This window comes from Salmo trutta, chromosome 14 (genome assembly GCF_901001165.1).
Source record: "Salmo trutta chromosome 14, fSalTru1.1, whole genome shotgun sequence".
Taxonomy (NCBI): Eukaryota; Metazoa; Chordata; class Actinopteri; order Salmoniformes; family Salmonidae; genus Salmo; species Salmo trutta.
Window position 1 is genome coordinate 1,809,207 of NC_042970.1, and position 21,434 is coordinate 1,830,640.

Sequence of the window (21,434 nt, forward strand, 5' to 3'; positions counted from 1 at the left end):
GAGATGGAGAGTACCATGGAGAGGAGAGTACCATGGAGATGGAGAGTACCATGGAGCCGTACCATGGAGATGGAGAGTACCATGGAGAGTACCATGGAGATGGAGAGTACCATGGAGAGTACCATGGAGATGGAGAGTACCATGGAGATGGAGAGTACCATGGAGATGGAGAGTACCATGGAGAGTACCATGGAGATGGAGAGTACCATGGAGATGGAGAGTACCATGGAGAGTACCATGGAGATGGAGAGTACCATGGAGAGTACCATGGAGATGGAGAGTACCATGGAGATGGAGAGTACCATGGAGATGGAGAGTACCATGGAGATGGAGAGTACCATGGAGAGTACCATGGAGAGTACCATGGAGATGGAGAGTACCATTGAGAGTACCATGGAGATGGAGAGTACCATGGAGATGGAGAGTACCATGGAGAGTACCATGGAGATGGAGAGTACCATGGAGATGGAGAGTACCATATAGATGGAGAGTACCATGGAGATGGAGAGTACCATGGAGAGTACCATGGAGAGTACCATGGAGAGTACCATGGAGATGGAGAGTACCATGGAGATGGAGAGTACCATGGAGAGTACCATCGAGATGGAGAGTACCATGGAGATGGAGAGTACCATGGAGATGGAGAGTACCATGGAGATGGAGAGTACCATGGAGAGTACCATGGAGATGGAGAGTACCATGGAGATGGAGAGTACCATGGAGAGTACCATGGAGAGTACCATGGAGAGTACCATGGAGAGTACCATGGAGATGGAGAGTACCATGGAGAAGGAGAGTACCATGGAGATGGAGAGTACCATGGAGATGGAGAGTACCATGGAGAGTACCATGGAGATGGAGAGTACCATGGAGATGGAGAGTACCATGGAGATGGAGAGTACCATGGAGAGTACCATGGAGAAGGAGAGTACCATGGAGATGGAGAGTACCATGGAGAGTACCATGGAGATGGAGAGTACCATGGAGAAGGAGAGTACCATGGAGATGGAGAGTACCATGGAGAGTACCATGGAGAAGGAGAGTACCATGGAGATGGAGAGTACCATGGAGAGTACCATGGAGATGGAGAGTACCATGGAGATGGAGAGTACCATGGAGATGGAGAGTACCATGGAGAGTACCATGGAGAGTACCATGGAGATGGAGAGTACCATGGAGATGGAGAGTACCATGGAGAGTACCATGGAGATGGAGAGTACCATGGAGATGGAGAGTACCATGGAGAGTACCATGGAGATGGAGAGTACCATGGAGATGGAGAGTACCATGGAGAGTACCATGGAGATGGAGAGTACCATGGAGATGGAGAGTACCATGGAGATGGAGAGTACCATGGAGAGTACCATGGAGATGGAGAGTACCATGGAGATGGAGAGTACCATGGAGAGTACCATGGAGAGTACCATGGAGATGGAGAGTACCATGGAGATGGAGAGTACCATGGAGATGGAGAGTACCATGGAGATGGAGAGTATCATGGAGAGTACCATGGAGATGGAGAGTACCATGGAGAGTACCATGGATTAGTTCAGTTTTTGACTCGGAGTCAATTGAAAGGGGCATGTTTATCAGCCAGAGAGGTAAAAACAGGGTCTTGTATGCAGCTAGTGGAAAAAAACAAATACAGGACTTATAGGAACGGTAAGTCAGGATAAAGTCAGTACAAATACAGGACTTATGGGAACAGTAAGTCAGGATAAAGTCAGTACAAATACAGGACTTATGGGAACGGTAAGTCAGGATGAGGTCAATCAATCAGGAGCTTGCTAGGTTTTTTACATTCATCCAAGTGGGTTTAATTATTTATTTTTTATTTAACCTTCATTTAACCAGGCGAGTCAGTTAAGAACAAATTCTTATTTACAGTGACGGCCTACACCAGCCAAACCCGTGCCAATTGTGCGTCACCCTATGGGACTCCCAATCACAGCCAGATGTCATGCTGTCACGACTTCCGCCGAAGTCGGTTCCTCTCCTTGTTCGGGCGGCGCTCGGTGGTCGGCGTTGCCCGTCTTCTAGCCATCATCGATCCACTTTTCATTTTCCATTGGTTTTGTCTTGTCTTCTCACACACCTGGTCTCAGTTTCCCTCATCACATGTTGTGTATTTAACCCTCTGTTCCTTGTCTTTTTTTACAGGATCAGTACAGAGTAATGTGTTTTTTTACAGGATCAGTACAGAGTAATGTGTTTTTTTACAGGATCAGATCAGTGTAATGTGTTTTTTTTACAGGATCAGTTCAGAGTAATGTGTTTTTTTACAGGATCAGTTAAGAGTAATGTGTTTTTTTACAAGATCAGTTCAGTGTAATGTGTTTTTTTACAGGATCAGTTCAGTGTAATGTGTTTTTTTACAGGATCAGATCAGTGTAATGTGTTTTTTTACAGGATCAGTTCAGAGTAATGTGTTTTTTACAGGATCAGTACAGAGTAATGTGTTTTTTTACAGGATCAGTAAAGAATAATGTGTTTCTTTACAGGATCAGTTAAGAGTAATGTATTTTTTACAGGATCAGTTCAGTGTAATGTTTTTTTACAGGATCAGTTCAGTGTAATGTGTTTTTTTACAGGATCAGTTCAGAGTAATGTGTTTTTTTACAGGATCAGTTAAGAGTAATGTGTTTTTTACAGGATCAGTTCAGTGTAATGTTTTTTTACAGGATCAGTTCAGTGTAATGTGTTTTTTTACAGGATCAGTTCAGAGTAATGTGTTTTTTACAGGATCAGTACAGAGTAATGTGTTTTTTTACAGGATCAGTACAGAGTAATGTGTTTCTTTACAGGATCAGTTAAGAGTAATGTATTTTTTACAGGATCAGTTCAGTGTAATGTTTTTTTACAGGATCAGTTCAGTGAAATGTGTTTTTTTACAGGATCAGTTCAGAGTAATGTGTTGTTTTACAGGATCAGTTAAGAGTAATGTGTTTTTTACAGGATCAGTTCAGTGTAATGTTTTTTTACAGGATCAGTTCAGTGTAATGTGTTTTTTTACAGGATCAGTTCAGAGTAATGTGTTTTTTACAGGATGAGTACAGAGTAATGTGTTTTTTTACAGGATCAGTACAGAGTAATGTGTTTTTTTACAGGATCAGTTAAGAGTAATGTGTTTTTTACAGGATCAGTTCAGTGTAATGTTTTTTTACAGGATCAGTTCAGTGTAATGTGTTTTTTTACAGGATCAGTTCAGAGTAATGTGTTTTTTACAGGATCAGTACAGAGTAATGTGTTTTTTACAGGATCTGTACAGAGTAATGTGTTTCTTTACAGGATCAGTTAAGAGTAATGTATTTTTTACAGGATCAGTTCAGTGTAATGTTTTTTTACAGGATCAGTTCAGTGTAATGTGTTTTTTTACAGGATCAGTTCAGAGTAATGTGTTGTTTTACAGGATCAGTTAAGAGTAATGTGTTTTTTACAGGATCAGTTCAGTGTAATGTTTTTTTACAGGATCAGTTCAGTGTAATGTGTTTTTTTACAGGATCAGTTCAGAGTAATGTGTTTTTTACAGGATGAGTACAGAGTAATGTGTTTTTTTACAGGATCAGTACAGAGTAATGTGTTTTTTTACAGGATCAGTTCAGAGTAATGTGTTTTTTACAGGATCAGTTCAGTGTAATGTTTTTTTACAGGATCAGTTCAGTGTAATGTGTTTTTTTACAGGATCAGTTCAGAGTAATGTGTTTTTTACAGGATCAGTACAGAGTAATGTGTTTTTTTACAGGATCAGTACAGAGTAATGTGTTTCTTTACAGGATCAGTTAAGAGTAATGTATTTTTTACAGGATCAGTTCAGTGTAATGTTTTTTTACAGGATCAGTTCAGTGTAATGTGTTTTTTTACAGGATCAGTTCAGAGTAATGTGTTGTTTTACAGGATCAGTTAAGAGTAATGTGTTTTTTACAGGATCAGTTCAGTGTAATGTTTTTTTACAGGATCAGTTCAGTGTAATGTGTTTTTTTACAGGATCAGTTCAGAGTAATGTGTTTTTTACAGGATGAGTACAGAGTAATGTGTTTTTTTACAGGATCAGTACAGAGTAATGTGTTTTTTTACAGGATCAGTTAAGAGTAATGTGTTTTTTACAGGATCAGTTCAGTGTAATGTTTTTTTACAGGATCAGTTCAGTGTAATGTGTTTTTTTACAGGATCAGTTCAGAGTAATGTGTTTTTTACAGGATCAGTACAGAGTAATGTGTTTTTTTACAGGATCAGTACAGAGTAATGTGTTTCTTTACAGGATCAGTTAAGAGTAATGTGTTTTTTACAGGATCAGTTCAGTGTAATGTTTTTTTACAGGATCAGTTCAGTGTAATGTGTTTTTTTACAGGATCAGTTCAGAGTAGTGTGTTGTTTTACAGGATCAGTTAAGAGTAATGTGTTTTTTACAGGATCAGTTCAGTGTAATGCTTTTTTACAGGATCAGTTCAGTGTAATGTGTTTTTTTACAGGATCAGTTCAGAGTAATGTGTTGTTTTACAGGATCAGTTCAGTGTAATGGGTTGTTTTACAGGATCAGTTCAGTGTAATGTGTTTTTTTACAGGATCAGTTCAGTGTAATGTGTTTTTTACAGGATCAGTTCAGTGTAGTGTGTTTTTTTACAGGATCAGTTCAGAGTAATGTGTTTTTTTACAGGATCAGTTCAGTTTAATGTGTTTTTTACAGGATCAGTTCAGTGTAATGTGTTTTCTACAGGATCAGTTCAGTGTAATGTGTTCTTTTACAGGAATCAGTTCAGAGTAATGTGTTTTTTTACAGGATCAGTTCAGTGTAATGTGTTTTTTTACAGGATCAGTTCAGTGTAATGTGTTTTTTACAGGATCAGTTCAGTGTAGTGTGTTTTTTTACAGGATCAGTTCAGTGTAATGTGTTTTTTACAGGATCAGTTCAGTGTAATGTGTTCTTTTACAGGAATCAGTTCAGAGTAATGTGTTTTTTTACAGGATCAGTTCAGTGTAATGTGTTTTTTTACAGGATCAGTTAAAAGTAATGTGTTTTTTTACAGGATCAGTTCAGTGTAATGTGTTTTTTACAGGATCAGTTCAGTGTAATGTGTTGTTTTACAGGGTCAGTTCAGTGTAATGTGTTGTTTTACAGGATCAGTTCAGTGTAATGTGTTTTTTTAAAGGATCAGTTCAGTATAATGTGTTTTTTTACACGATCAGTTCAGTGTAATGTGTTTTTTACAGGATCAGTTCAGAGTAATGTGTTTTTTTACAGGATCAGTTCAGTGTAATGTGTTTTTTACAGGATCAGTTCAGTGTAATGTGTTCTTTTACAGGATCAGTTCAGTGTAATATGTTTTTTACAGGATCAGTTCAGTGTAATGTGTTTTTTACAGGATCAGTTCAGTGTAATGTGTTCTTTTACAGGATCAGTTCAGTGTAATATGTTTTTTACAGGATCAGTTCAGTGTAATGTGTTTTTTACAGGATCAGTTCAGTGTAATGTGTTTTTTACAGGATCAGTTCAGTTTAATGTGTTTTTTTACAAGATCAGTTCAGTGTAATGTGTTTTTTACAGGATCAGTTCAGTGTAATGTGTTTTTTACAGGATCGGTTCAGTGTAATGTATTTTTTTGCAAAAAAAACAAAGATATTGGTAACTTTTAAATGTGGTTACATGTTAGCTAGCTTCCTAGCTTACTGCTAGCTGACATTAACCTAGCTTGCCTAATCAATAGCCTGCTTTAATAACAGAAGACCAAATAACTACCTACTGGTTAGGTTGGTTAGGTTCTCCACTGAAAAGCTGCAAAGCTTACTTTTTTATTGTCGGCCATCATCAGGTCCAGAAACCTGACGAATTGCGTTTCAGTAGAATGTTACAAACTATGTTCATTGGCTAGAATTTTCACCTGTAATAAAAATAACAGTAAAAGATTGCAGTTAGATATTTTGGTGTGAAATGAGAAATCCATTTTGGTCATACTGTGTATTTGTGAGAGCGCAGTAACTTCTGAGCCTTGACATGTAGTATCTCTGCAAAACAAAACAAAAAGTCTCTCCTCTCCAATTAATATTTTGACCTGATGTTCAGGTCATTCAGTCACACTTGCAAATCAACTTTAATTTGTACCCCATCCACTGCACGCTCGACTACAGTCAGCTCTCTCAACTGGCCTGTGTGATCGTGGGACCCATCCTCTGCGCTCTCGACTCAGTGTTTGCTTGCTCGATTATGTTTAATTTTCCTCGACAGCACCATCTCGCAAATGTTCGACTTTAGAGATCAATTTGACGCAATATTGATTGAATGAAAAGGGGCAGTCGTTCTTCCCCGGGACTCCTTCCACTAAAGGTTATGGGAAACTACTTTGACCAGAGCTCCAGGTTGTCCTGAAATCCTGTTTGGAGGATTCCCGTAATCAGGCGGGAATCAGCAGGTCAATCTGGAATCCTCCAAACAGGAACTTTTCTGGAAAAGTTTAGAATGTTGGGAAAGTTCCAGGGATTTTTGCAGCCCTTATTTGGGTTGTTATCTGAACGTGTTTCAGACTTTGGCCAATGATGTTCTGCTGGATGGGAGCCACAGTGAGACGAGAAACGGAGTGATCCTGGCCGTTCCCCAAGTCTTACATGTCCATAAGAACCGATGCATTCAAGACGTGATCCTGCGGGTCAGAGTAAGTGTGTGTGCGTGTGTATTTGTAAGTCGACTGTACTGATGGATGGAGACAGGAGGGGTGGTGAACTCAGCTGTACTGATGGACAGAGACAGGAGGGGTGGTGAACTCAGCTGTACTGATGGACAGAGACAGGAGGGGTGGTGAACTCAGCTGTACTGATGGACGGAGACAGGAGGGGTGGTGAACTAGTAAGTCAGCTGTACTGATGGACAGAGACAGGAGGGGTGGTGAACTCAGCTGTACTGATGGACAGAGACAGGAGGGGTGGTGAACTCAGCTGTACTGATGGATGGAGATAGGAGGGGTGGTGAACTCAGCTGTACTGATGGACAGAGACAGGAGGGGTGGTGAACTCAGCTGTTCTGATGGACAGAGACAGGAGGGGTGGTGAACTAGTAAGTCAGCTGTACTGATGGACAGAGACAGGAGGGGTGGTGAACTAGTAAGTCAGCTGTACTGATGGACAGAGACAGGAGGGGTGGTGAACTCAGCTGTACTGATGGACAGAGACAGGAGGGGTGGTGAACTAGTAAGTCAGCTGTACTGATGGACGGAGACAGGAGGGGTGGTGAACTCAGCTGTACTGATGGACAGAGACAGGAGGGGTGGTGAACTAGTAAGTCAGCTGTACTGATAGACAGAGACAGGAAGGGTGGTGAACTCAGCTGTACTGATGGACAGAGACAGGAGGGGTGGTGAACTCAGCTGTACTGATGGACAGAGACAGGAAGGGTGGTGAACTCAGCTGTACTGATGGACAGAGACAGGAGGGGTGGTGAACTCAGCTGATGTACTGATGTAGGTGAACTATTTCATATAGAAATGTATCAGTGATCTTACAGAGGAATGTTCTCTCTTTAAGTGTGTGCCTGGGTGGGTGTGTGTGCCTGCATGCCTGGGTGTGTGTGTGCCTGCGTTGGTGGGTGTGTGTGCCTAGGTGTGTGTGTTTCTGTCTAATTGTTCTTTCTCCAAGGGGAGGTGCTCAGCCTGTGATGAAAAACCCAGATGTTTCCTTAGCTACAAGCCAGTAAGACTCTACACATTATAAAACATAAACAACAAACATTTTCTATCTCTCTTTTTATCTTTATTAATTTCGTTCTATTTTATATTTACAACTATGAAGATCGTTAGAATCATTTGTCCTAGTTTAATTATGAATGAATGCATTGTAACTACCGGTCTAAAACATTATTCCAAACGTGCATTTCCCCCATATTCTCTAGTGTGGAGCTACTTTGTGTTTCTGTTAATGATGTTGTCCTGCATTGTAGGCCATTAGGGAGTACCCTCAGAACATGAGGTCTAACTGCAAGTACAGGAAGAGGGTAGGATCTAGGAGGAAGTCCGTGGCTGGCTGCATTATTGACTGTTTGAAGACGACGCAGGTGAGATATTATACAGGGGGATTCTCTGGGTTGTATAATACAGGAGGATCCTCCTGGGTTGTATTATACAGGAGGATTCTCTGGGTTATATTATACAGGAGGATTCTCCTGGGTTGTATTATACAGGAGGATTCTCCTGGGTTGTATTATACAGGAGGATTCTCCTGGGTTGTATTATACAGGAGGATTCTCCTGGGTTGTATTATACAGGAGGATTCTCCTGGGTTGTATTATACAGGAGGATTCTCCTGGGTTGTATTTTACAGGAGGATTCTCCTGGGTTGTATTATACAGGAGGATTCTCCTGGGTTGTATTATACAGGAGGATTCTCTGGGTTGTATAATACAGGAGGATTCTCTGGGTTGTATAATACAGGAGGATTCTCCTGGGTTGTATAATACAGGAGGATTCTCCTGGGTTGTATTATACAGGAGGATTCTCTGGGTTGTATTTTACAGGAGGATTCTCTGGGTTGTATTTTACAGGAGGATTCTCCTGGGTTGTATTATACAGGAGGATTCTCCTGGGTTGTATTATACAGGAGGATTCTCCTGGGTTGTATTATACAGGAGGATTCTCCTGGGTTGTATTATACAGGAGGATTCTCTGGGTTATAGTATACAGGAGGATTCTCCTGGGTTGTATTATACAGGGGGATTCTCCTGGGTTGTATTATACAGGAGGATTCTCTGGGTTATATTATACAGGAGAATTGTATTATTGGTTGATTAATTTTATTTCCCCCGAGAGGATTTGTAATATACACAACAAACAACACAGCCAGTAGAGATAATAAAATCAGTTTATCATGTATGAATGAATAAAGTCCCATAGGGCTCTGGTCTAAAGTAGTGCACTATATATAGGGAATAAGGTGCCATAGGGCTCTGGTCTAAAGTAGTGCACTATATAGGGAATAGGGTGCCATAGGGCTCTGGTCTAAAGTAGTGCACTATATATAGGGAATAGGGTGCCATAGGGCTCTGGTCTAAAGTAGTGCACTATATATAGGGAATAGGGTGCCATAGGGCTCTGGTCTGAAGTAGTGCACTATATAGGGAATAGGCTGCCACTTGGGGACGCCCCCTCTGACGAGCTCTGTCTCCTGTGTTGCAGGACCACTCGTGCTGCCCGGGATACTTTGGTCACTTCTGTTTTAAATGCCCTGGGGAGCTGGACAACTGGTGCTCAGGGAACGGAAGGTACAGTCCCCAGAACTAGAATGAGTAGAACAGCCATGTCAAGAATGCCATAATAGGTGGACTATCTGGTGGCCATTTTGAATGTACCCATGTGTTTTCCAGTCAAATTGCTTATGGTCAGAGGTTCATTCTGTTCATTGTGTTTCTATGAGCAGGTGTAAGGATGGGAACCTAGGGACTGGGGAGTGTCTTTGCAACGAGGGTTTCCATGGGACAGCCTGTGAGACCTGCGAACCGGGACGCTACGGCAAGGACTGCAAGTCAGGTATATTATATATACACTGTGTACAGGCCTGATCCTAGCTGGCTGGCTGACTGGCTGGTATATTATATATACACTGTGTACAGGCCTGATCCTAGCTGGCTGGCTGACTGGCTGGTATATTATATATACACTGTGTACAGGCCTGATCCTAGCTGGCTGGCTGACTGGCTGGTATATTATATATACACTGTGTACAGGCCTGATCCTAGCTGGCTGGCTGACTGGCTGGTATATTATATATACACTGTGTACAGGCCTGATCCTAGCTGGCTGGCTGACTGGCTGGTATATTATATATACACTGTGTACAGGCCTGATCCTAGCTGGCTGGCTGACTGGCTGGTATATTATATATACACTGTGTACAGGCCTGATCCTAGCTGGCTGGCTGGCTGGCTGGTATATTATATATACACTGTGTACAGGCCTGATCCTAGCTGGCTGGCTGACTGGCTGGTATATTATATATACACTGTGTACAGGCCTGATCCTAGCTGGCTGGCTGACTGGCTGGTATATTTTGTATACACTGTTTACAGGCCTGATCCTAGCTGACTGGCTAAATGGCTGACTGACTGACTGACTGAATGGCTGACTGGCTGGCTGACTGACTGACTGGCTGACTGACTGACTAGCTGATTGACTGGCTGGCCGGCTGAATGCTGAATGGCTGACTGACTGACTGGCTGACTGACTGACTGACTGACTGACTAGCTGACTGACTGGCTGTCCGGCTGAATGCTGAATGGCTGACTGACTGGCTGACTGACTGACTGACTGACTGACTGACTGACTAGCTGACTGACTGGCTGGCCGGCCGAATGCTGAATGGCTGACTGACTGGCTGACTGACTGGCTGAATGGCTGACTGACTATCTGACTGGCTGACTGGCTGACTGACTGACTGGCTGGCTGACTGGCTGGCTGACTGACTGGCTGATTGGCTGGCTGACTCACTGGCTGACTGACTGGCTGGCTGGCTGGCTGACTGACTGACTGGCTGACCGGTTGAATGCTGAATGGCTGACTGACTGGCTGACTGACTGGCTGAATGGCTGACTGACTATCTGACTGGCTGATGGGCTGACTGGCTGACTGGCTGACTGGCTGACTGACTGGCTGACTGGCTGGCTGACTGACTGGCTGATTGGCTGGCTGACTGACTGACTGGCTGACTCGCTGGCTTGCTGGCTGACTGACTGGCAGACTGGCTGGCTGACTGGCTGACTGGCTGATTCGCTGGCTGACTGGCTGACTGACTGATTGGCTGACTGGCTGACTGGCTGACTGACTGACTGGCTGACCGGCAGACTGGCAGGCTGGCTGGCAGACTGGCAGGCTGGCTGGCTGACTGGCTGGCTGACTGGCTGGCTGACTAACCGGCTGGCTGACTGACTGATTTAATGTTTTAGATAATACAAAAAACACATACAACCACAATATATTCACTGACTTTAGAGGATAGAATCGTATTTGTGTTTAGGTTCTTTACTTTGACTGGTCGAGTGCAGCTGTGCTAACTATGCTACAACAACTTGTGTTTGACTGGTCAGAGTGCAGCTGTGCTAACTATGCTACAACAACTTGTGTTTGACTGGTCAGAGTGCAGCTGTGTTAACTATGCTACAACAACTTGTGTTTGACTGGTCGAGTGCAGCTGTGCTAACTATGCTACAACAACTTGTGTTTGACTGGTCAGAGTGCAGCTGTGCTAACTATGCTACAACAACTTGTGTTTGACTGGTCAGAGTGCAGCTGTGCTAACTATGCTACAACAACTTGTGTTTGACTGGTCGAGTGCAGCTGTGCTAACTATGCTACAACAACTTGTGTTTGACTGGTCAGAGTGCAGCTGTGCTAACTATGCTACAACAACTTGTGTTTGACTGGTCGAGTGCAGCTGTGCTAACTATGCTACAACAACTTGTGTTTGACTGGTCAGAGTGCAGCTGTGCTAACTATGCTACAATAACTTGTGTTTGACTGGTCAGAGTGCAGCTGTGCTAACTATGCTACAACAACTTGTGTTTGACTGGTCAGAGTGCAGCTGTGCTCATGGGAAGTGTCTGGATGGAGTGACAGGAAACGGGAGGTGTGTCTGCTATAAAGGCTGGAGAGGAGTCAACTGCTCCAAGGGTATGTACTGTAGTCCTATGTCCCAAATGATACCCTATTCCCTATGTAGTGCACTACTTTATACCAGAGCCCTATGGAACCCTATTCCCTATGTAGTGCACTACTTTATACGAGAGCCCTATGGAACCCTATTCCCTATGTAGTGCACTACTTTATACGAGAGCCCTATGGAACCCTATTCCCTATGTAGTGCACTACTTTATACGAGAGCCCTATGGAACCCTATTCCCTATGTAGTGCACTACTTTAGACCAAAGCCTTATGGAACCCTATTCCCTATGTAGTGCACTACTTTATACCAGAGCCTTATGGAACCCTATTCCCTATGTAGTGCACTACTTTATACGAGAGCCCTATGGAACCCTATTCCCTATGTAGTGCACTACTTTATACCAGAGCCCTATGGAACCCTATTCCCTATGTAGTGCACTACTTTTGACCAGGGCCCATAGGGTGGGAGAGGAGTCAACTACTCCAAAGGTATGTACAGTACTGTCAGACCAACTCCCAAATGGTACCCTCTTCCCTATGAGCTCTGGTCAAAAGTATTTCTCTGTCTCTCTCTCAATTTTCAATTCAATTCAATTCGCTTTATTGGCATGACGTAACAATGTACATATTGCCAAAGCTTACTTTGGATATTTACAATATAAAAAATAAATAAAAATGAGAATCAAAAATTGTCAACGGGACAACAGTAACAACAATAACCAACGGTCAATATAACCATACATTCAACAATAACAATAATCATACAGTTGAGGACATGTGCAGGTTTATTGGTCTGTCAGACACTGTCCCTCAACTTATGGCAGGCAGCAATGTAGTGCGCTGCCAACCCACAGCTCTCTGCGTCCTCCCCCAACAGGATGGGTAGCCTATCCTCATCAGAGAGGTCTTTAAAACCTTGAATAAGGATTTCAAATTTGGGGAAATGACACTCTCTAATTGTTTTATATTTTTGACATTTTGTCAGGAAATGCAGCTCCGTCTCAGGTTCTGCTGTTGTGCAGTGGTTGCACAGCCTTTCCTCTACAGGGAGCCAGGTTTTCCTGTGTCTACCCTTCTCAATGGCAAGGCTGTGCTCACTGAGCCTGTACTTTGTCAAGGTTTTTCTAAGGTTTTGATCAGTAACCATGGTCAAATATTTAGCCATAGTGTACTGTCGATTTAGGGCCAGATAGCACTGCATTTTGCTTTGTGTTTGTGCTTGTGTTTCCCAATAAGCAATGTAGTTTTGTTTTGACTGTGTTGTAATTTGGTTTATTCTGATTGATTGGATGTTCTGGTCCTGAGGCTTCAGTGTGTTAGTAGAACAGGTTTGTGAACTCAGCCCCAGGACCAGCTGGATGAGGGGACTCTTTTCTTTGCTCAGCTCTTGGCATTGCAGGGCTTGGTAATGATATGAGAGGGGGTCACTGTATTTTAGATGTTTCCAAAACTTAATTGCTCTTTTTTGAGTTTTTATTATTAGTGGATATTGGCCTAATTCTGCCCTGCATGCATTGTTTGTAGTTTTCCTCTGGACACGTAGGAGAATCTTACAGAACTCTGCATGTAGGGTTTCAATGGGGTGTTTGTCCCATTTGATGAAATCTTGTTTTGCAAGTGGACCCCACACCTCGCTGCCATAAAGTGCAATTGGTTCAATGACATATTCAATTAGTTTTAGCCAAATTTTAATAGGTATTTCAATTTGAATTTGCTTTTTAATGGCGTAGAATGCCCTGCGTGCTTTCTCTCTCAGTTCATTCACTGCCTCATTAAGGTGTCCAGTTGAGCTTATTTTTAAACCTAAGTAATTGTAGTGTGTACAGTACTCTATATATTTTGTACCAATCTCTCTCTCTCTCTCTCTCTCTCTCTCGCTCTCTCTCTCTCTCTCTCTGTGTGTGTGTGTAGAGATCGTGTCTGATGCCTGTGGCGGAATCTGTGATGAAAATGCAAAGTAAGTTCCAAAATGGCACCCTATTCCCTTTATCAATCATATTTATTTTATAAAGCCCTTATTACATCAGCACTTGTCACAAAGTGCTATACCCCAAAGACCCAGAAGACAAATCAACACAGGTGTAGAAGCTCAGTGACTAGGAACAACTCCCTTGAAAGGCAAGAACAAATCAACACAGGTGCAGAAGCTCAGTGACTAGGAAAAACTTCCTTGAAAGGCAAGAACAAATCAACACAGGTACAGAAGCTCAGTGACTAGGAAAAACTTCCTTGAAAGGCAAGAACAAAAAAACACAGGTGCAGAAGCTCCGTGACTAGGAAAAACTTCCTCGAAAGGCAAGAACTTAGGAAGAAACCTAGAGATGAACCAGGCTCCGAGGGGTGGTCAGTCCTCTTCTGGCTGTGCAGGGTGAAGATTATAAGAGTACATGGGGAGGGGAGAATAGTCAGGCCAGGTAGTCCTGAGGTATGGTGCTAGGGCTCAGGTCCTCCTGTAGGAGGGGGGCAGAGAGAAAGAGAGGGAGAGGAGAATTAGATGGAGCATGCCTAAGATCACTCTGGACAACAGATAAGACAGGAGTATTAGAGGTCACACAATATATAGTACATTACCTTTTGACCAGAGGCTGAGTCATTCAATCAAAAGGTGATTGAGGATTGATCTTCGGTTGTGTGTGTGTTTCAGCTGTAAGGAGACAGAGGGCCCTAGATGCCAGTGTGTTGCAGGCTTCACAGGCAACGGAACCGTCTGCACAGGTCTCTAACACTTTACTGTTGTATTTGGTAGAAGGACTATTCAGATTATGGATGTATACAGTGCCTTCTGAAAGTATTCATACCCCTTGATATATTCCACATTTTGTTGTTGTTACAGCCTGAATTCAGAATCGATTAAAGGGATTTTTTTTCTTCCCCATCTACAGACAATAGAACATAATGACTAAAGTGAAATCATGTTTATAGAAATGGTTGTAAATTTAATGAATATGAACTACAGAAATGTCTCATTTACATAAGTATTCACACCCCAGAGTCAATCATTTGATGAAGCACCTTCGGCAGCGATTACAGCTGTGAGTCTTTCTGGGTGAGTCTCTAAGAGCTTTCCACACCTGGATTGTGCAATATTTTTCCATTACCATTTTCTAAATTTTTCAAGCTCTATCAAATATGTTGTTGATTACTGCTAGACAACCATTTTCAGGTCTTGCCATAGATTTTCAAATAGATTTAAGTCAAAACTGTAACTCGGCCACTCAAGAATAATTCACTGTCTTCTTGGTAAGCAACTCCAGTGTATATTTGGCCTTGTGTTTTAGGTTATTGTCCTGCTGAAAGGTGAATTCTCCCAGTGTCTGTTGGAAAGCTGAACCAGGTTTTCATCTATGATTTTGCCTGTGCTTTGCTCCATTCCGTTTCTTTTTTATCCTGAAAAACTCCCCAGTCCTTAATGATTACAAGCATACCCATAACATGATGCAGCCACCACTATGCTTGAAAATATGGAGAGTGGTACTCAGTAATATGTTGCATTGGATTTGCCCCAAACATAACACTTTGTATTCAGAACAAAAAGTTAATTGCTCTGCCAAATTTTTATGCAGTATATTTTAGTGCCTTGTTGCAAACAGGATGCATGTTTTGGAATCTTTTTTATTCTGTACAGGCTTCCTTCTTTTCACACTGTCATTTAGGTTAGTATTGTGGAGTAACTACAATGTTGTTGATCCATCCTCAGTTTTCTCCTCTCACAGCCATTAAACTCTGTAACTGTTTTAATATCACCATTGGCCTCTTGGTGAAATCCCTTAGCAATTTCCTTCCTCTCCAGCAACTGAGTTAGGAAGGACGCCTGTGTCTTTGTAGTGACTGGGTGTATTGATACACTGTCCAAAGTGTAATTAATAACTTCACCATGCGCAAAGCGATATTACATTTCTGCTTTTTTGTATTTTTACCCATCTACCAGTAGGTGCCCTTCTTTGTGAGTCATTGGAAAACCTCCCTGGTCTTTGTGGTTGAATGTGTGTTTGAAATTCACTGCTGGACTGAGGGACCTTACAGATAATTATATGTGTGGGGTACAGAGATGAGGTGTCATTCAAAAATAATTTATTGCACAGAGTGAGTCCATGAAAAATTATTTTCATGTTTTATTTATTTTTATTTAACCTTTATTTAACTAGACAAGTCATTAAGAACAAATTCTTATTTACAATGACTCCCTACCAAAAGGCAAAAGGCGGGGATTATTGCACCCAGAGTGACTTGCAATTTATGTGACTTGTTAAAGCATATTTTCACTCCTGAACTTATTTAGGCTAGCCATAACTAAGGTGTTGAACACTTGAATACTCAGCTTAAATGTTTGCACTAATTTGTGAGAAACAAAAATCGAAGTACATAGTTCCGCTTGATATTATGTGGTATTGCATGTAGGCCAGTGACAAAACATATACATTTAATCAGTGTTAAATTCAGGCTGTAATACATGTGGAAATTAATTAATTAATAAACGTTAAATTCAGGCTGTAATACAATAACATGTGGAAATTGTAAACGGGGTGTGAATACTTTCTGTAGGCACTGTATACATACATAGATATATATACAAATATACACATGATTTTGTCCCAATACTTTTGGTCAACTAAAATGGGAGGACATTTTCTGGCTATGACTCTGTTATTTACTATATCTTACATATTAGTATAAACTGAGTGTACAAAACATTAAGAACACCTTCCCAATATTGCGTTAACCTGTCTCCTCCCCTTCATCTACACTGATTGAAGTGTAGATGACATCAATAAGGGATCATAGCTTTCACCTGGATTCACTTGGTCAGTCTATGTCATGAAAAGAGCAGGCCTTCCTCTGACACCGCCTGGTATAATGGTCCTGGAAGACTGGAAGCTTGGTCCCAGTGATGTACTGGGTTCGTAAGCACTACCCTCTGTAGCACCTTGCGGTCGGAAGCCGAGTAGTTGCCATACCAGGCGGTGATGCAACCAGTCAGGATGCTCTCGATGGTGCAGCTGTAGAACTTTTTGAGGATTTGAGGACCCATGCCAAATCTTTTCAGTCTCTTGAGGTGGAATAGGCATTGCCATGCCCTCTTCACGACTGTCTTGGTATGTTTGGACCATGATAGTTTGTTGGTGATGTGGACACCAAGGAACCTGAAGCTCTGAACCTGCTCCACTACAGCCCCGTCGATGAGAATGGGGGTGTGCTCTGCCCTCCTTTATCCTGTAGTCCACGATCATGTTGAGGGAGAGGTTGTCTCTGACCTCCTCCCTGTAGGCTGTCTCATCGTTGTCAGTGTTCAGGCCTACCACCTTTATGTCGTAGGCAAACTTAATGATGGTGTTGGAGTCGTGCTTGGCCATGCAGTCATGGGTGAACAGGGAGTATAGAAGGGGACTAAGCATGCACCCCTGAGGGGCCCCGTGTTGACGATCAGTGTGGCAGATGTGTTGTTACCTACCCTCACCACCTGGGGGGCGGCCTGTCAGGAAGTCCAGGATCCAGTTGCAGAGGGAGGTGTTTAGTCCCAGGGTCCTTAGCTTAGTGATGAGCTTTGAGGGCACTATGGTTTTGAAGCTGTAGTCTGTAGTCAATGAACAGCATTCTCACGTAGGTGGGAAAGGGAGTGTGGAATGCAATAGAGATTACATCATCTGTGGATCTGTTGGGGCGGTATGCAAATTGGAGTGGGTCATTTAGCAGGTTACCTTGGTGTTCTTGGGCACAGGGATTATGGTGGTCTGCTTGAAACATGCTGGTATTACAGACTCGGCCAGGGACAGGTTGAAAATGTCAGTGAAGACACTTGCCAGTTGGTCAGCGCATTGTGAATGTTGACCTGTTTAAAGGTCTTGCTCACATCGGCTACGGAGAGTATGATCACACAGTCGTCCGGAACAGCTGGTGCTGTCATGCATGCCTCAGTGTTGCTTGCTTCAGTGTTGCTTACCTCGAAGCGTGCATAGAAGTAATTTAGCTCGTCTGGTAGGCTCGTGTCAATGGGCAGGTCGCGGCTGTGCTTCCCTTTGTGGTCTGTAATAGTTTGCAAGCCCTGAAAGATCCGACGAGCGCCAGAGCCGGTTTAGTAGGATTCCATCTTAGTCCTGTATTGATGCTTTGCCTGTTTGATGGTTCGCCTGAGGGCATAGTGGGATTTCTTATAAGCGTCCGGCTTAGTGTCCCCCTCCTTGAATGCGGCAGCTCTACCCTTTAGCTCAGTGTGGATGTTGCCTGTAATCCATGGCTTCTGGTTGGGGTATGTACGTACGTACGGTCACTGTGGGGTCAACTAAACTGGTCAACTAAACTGGTCAACTAAACTGGTCAACTAATCTGGTAAGCTAAACTGGTAAGTTAAACTGGTAAGCTAAACTGGTAAACTAATGTTCCGCAGAGGTGAACCTGTGTGCCACTGGGAACGGAGGCTGCGCTCAGATTGCCAACTGCACCAAGACGTTACCTGGGGAGAGGACCTGCACCTGTCCAGAAGGATACACTGGAGATGGGGTGTGGTGTCTAGGTATGGCGTGTGATTGATTGAGTGATTGAATTCCTTAGATAATCAACAGTAGTAGTCTGTTCCAGCCGGAGACAATATAAAACATTATGGAGGACAAAAACACAATAAAGCCCGAAGCTTAGTCAGCAAAATGACAGGTGGGCAAGACTGGCCACTTTACACTCAATGCAATTAAACACAACAACAGTAGCACCAATTACAAATATTTACAACCATACCTGGGTTAAAATACTATAATTGATCTGGGCTCAGTTGAGCTTGTCTGACTTAATGGGCCAAGAGAATGGTCCCAAAACTACAAACCCTGCCCATCTGCCACTCTAAGCAGGCTAGACCAAAAGCAAAAAGATTTCAAATAGTACTTGAACCAAGGCTACGTCCCAAATGGAACTCTACCATCAGCCCTTTAACCATGGCTACGTCCCAAATGGAACTCTACCATCAGCCCTTTAACCAAGGCTACGTCCCAAATGGAACTCTACCATCAGCTCTTTAACCATAGCTACGTCCCAAATGGAACTCTACCATCAGCCCTTTAACCATGGCTACGTCCCAAATGGAACTCTACCATCAGCCCTTTAACCAAGGCTACGTCCCAAATGGAACTCTACCATCAGCCATTTAACCATGGCTACGTCCCAAATGGAACTCTACCATCAGCTCTTTAACCATGGCCACGTCCCAAATGGAACTCTACCATCAGCCCTTTATCCATGGCTACGTCCCAAATGGAACACTATTCCCCATTGGGCTCTGGTCAAAAGTAGTGCACTTTATAGGGAACGGGGTGCCATTTGGGATGCATCACATTGCTAACCGCTTCAAAACATGGACCCTGATCAACTGCAGAATGGTTACGGTTGTCTGCTCCCACCTTTGAATAAAAAGTCTAATTTCAATGGGAATGGTTATATAAAGGATGAATAAATGAAATACAAACTCACAAATCCCTTGCCTCTAGAACATTCGTTTTCAACCTGTGGTCCTGTACTGCAGGTGGTTTGCAATTTTATTTACTTATTTTTTTATATAGATTTTCTTAATTCTGTAAATATTTGTTTTCTTCCATAAATGATAACAGTTGGGAGTATTAATGGTATTATAAGAATTTTTACATTACTTTTGACAACAGAAATTGTTTATTATTATAATAATAATAATAATAATAATAGGCCATAATCTGTTACATTTACTGATAACCTTGACTCTAAATTTAACCGGCAAGATATTTTACGTAAAACAGAATCTGCGAATGGTGGTCCATAAATCTAGTGATTTAGAAAGGAACGGCTGATCCAAGAAGGAATGACAATATGATGTTGTGTTTCTGCAGAGATAGACGGTTGTTTAGTAAACAACGGTGGATGTTCCAGATTCGCAGAGTGCATCAAAACAGGACCGAACTGGGTAAGATTACACTTGTGTGAGTGTCAAATGGTACCCTATTCCCTATTTAATGCACTACTTTTGACCAGTAGTGGACTATGTATGGAATAAGGTGCCATTGTGGGACACAAGCTCTGCAATAACCTGCGATACCCTGCAACACTTCCGCAATGTAATGCACTGGCCTTCTCGCTGAATGAAGTAGAAATACAAGCCAGGTACGCCTGAGTATTTGTATTTGTCTTTATTATGAATCCCCATTAGTTCCTGCCAAGGCAGCAGCTACTCTTCCTGGGGTTTATTATGGGTCCCCATTAGTTCCTGCCAAGGCAGCGGCTACTCTTCCTGGGGTTTATTATGGATCCCCATTAGTTCCTGCCAAGGCAGCAGCTACTCTTCCTGGGGTTTATTATGGATCCCCATTAGTTCCTGCCAAGGCAGCGGCTACTCTTCCTGGGGTTTATTATGGATCCCCATTAGTTCCTGCCATGGCAGCAGCTTCTCTTCCTGGGGTTTATAATGGATCCCCATTAGTTCCTGCCAAGACAGCAGCTACTCTTCCTGGAGTCCAAACAAAGTCAGTTCCCTAGCTCTGTTCCCCGCTGCTGCATTGTATTGTTTTTGTCTTTGTATTTGTTTCTGACGCTGTTCCTGTCTCGTCTATGCCAGTTATTTGTTAAATGTTTACTCCCCGTACCTGCTTCGTCTCTCCAGCATCATTCAGCGTGACAGCTTCCCTCCAGTCCTGAGGGAAGACACTTTCCTGTTGGCTTAGATTATAGTCTGCTATCATCCTCAGTCATTTTACGTCTAAGTTGCCAGACCCCGGTGGATTGTCATTGTTGATAGAAAACAATAATTTTTTTCACCTCTTCCACACTCACTTTTCAGAATTCAAAATTACAATGCTTGTCTTTCATAATTTGGTCAGTTATACATGGATGTGTAGGTTCAGAATTTGTTGCTGGCATGTCATGCCTAGTTTTGCTAATCTTGCCAATGAAAAACTCATTAAAGTAGTTGTCAATATCAGTCGGTTTTGTGATGAATGAGCCATCTGATTTAATGAATGATGGAGCTGAGTTTGCCTTTTTGCCCAAAATTTCATTTAAGATGTTCCAAAGCTTTTCACTATCATTCCTTATATAATTTATCTTTGTTTCATAGTAGTTTCTTCTTCTTTTTGTTTAGTTTAGTTACATGAGTAACTAACTGTTTCACTTGTTTCAGGTTGCCTGTAAATGTTTATTTGGCTTCTCTGGGAATGGACATTTCTGCTACCCGTTCAACCCCTGTCAGACTGTGAGTACTGGAGCATTGTAGTACTACAAGATGCATCCCAAATGACACCCTATTCCTTATATAGGTCACTACTTTAGACCAGGGCTGGCACCCTATTCCCTATATAGGTCACTACTTTAGACCAGGGCTGGCACCCTATTCCCTATATAGGTCACTACTTTAGACCAGGGCCTATAGGGAATAGGGTGCCATTTGGGACTAGCCACAGTAATACTGTAGTACCTAACTATTGGATCCTGTGGATGTGCCTGGGTCAGACCTGCGTCAGATCTGGGTCAGATCTGGGTCAGACCTGCGTCAGATCTGGGTCAGACCTGCGTCAGATCTGGGTCAGATACAGAAATGTGTCAAATTCGTTACTCGGGGTGCGCTGGATTTACTTTATCAGGTACAATGAAATCAATAGAACAGCCCCCCTGCACACTGGTCAGTCACGTATTTAACACACTGGGTATATATTTAATTCAAGTCTGATCTGATTAAAATGCCACCCTATTCCCTATATAGTTCCCCTATGGGCCCCTGGTAGTGCACTGTATAGGGAATAGGGTGCCATTTGGGACACAGCCCTGGTGTTGTTTACTCCAGAGGTGTAAACTCCGGTTTTG

General features: G+C 42.6%; 1 protein-coding gene across 2 annotated transcripts in view; it reads left to right on the forward strand.

Moving 5' to 3' along the window:
- Positions 1-21,434, forward strand: part of stab1 (stabilin 1) — a 204,171-nt gene that overhangs the window by 97,382 nt on the left and 85,355 nt on the right. For both annotated transcript variants that reach the window (XM_029774197.1, XM_029774196.1), the window contains exons 34-44: positions 6,516-6,644; positions 7,621-7,674; positions 7,922-8,035; positions 9,153-9,238; positions 9,394-9,503; positions 11,544-11,639; positions 13,542-13,587; positions 14,275-14,345; positions 18,013-18,138; positions 19,472-19,545; positions 20,755-20,826. In XM_029774197.1, the coding sequence (XP_029630057.1) occupies positions 6,516-6,644; positions 7,621-7,674; positions 7,922-8,035; positions 9,153-9,238; positions 9,394-9,503; positions 11,544-11,639; positions 13,542-13,587; positions 14,275-14,345; positions 18,013-18,138; positions 19,472-19,545; positions 20,755-20,826 (978 nt within the window). The remainder of the gene's footprint in view (positions 1-6,515; positions 6,645-7,620; positions 7,675-7,921; positions 8,036-9,152; positions 9,239-9,393; positions 9,504-11,543; positions 11,640-13,541; positions 13,588-14,274; positions 14,346-18,012; positions 18,139-19,471; positions 19,546-20,754; positions 20,827-21,434) is intronic.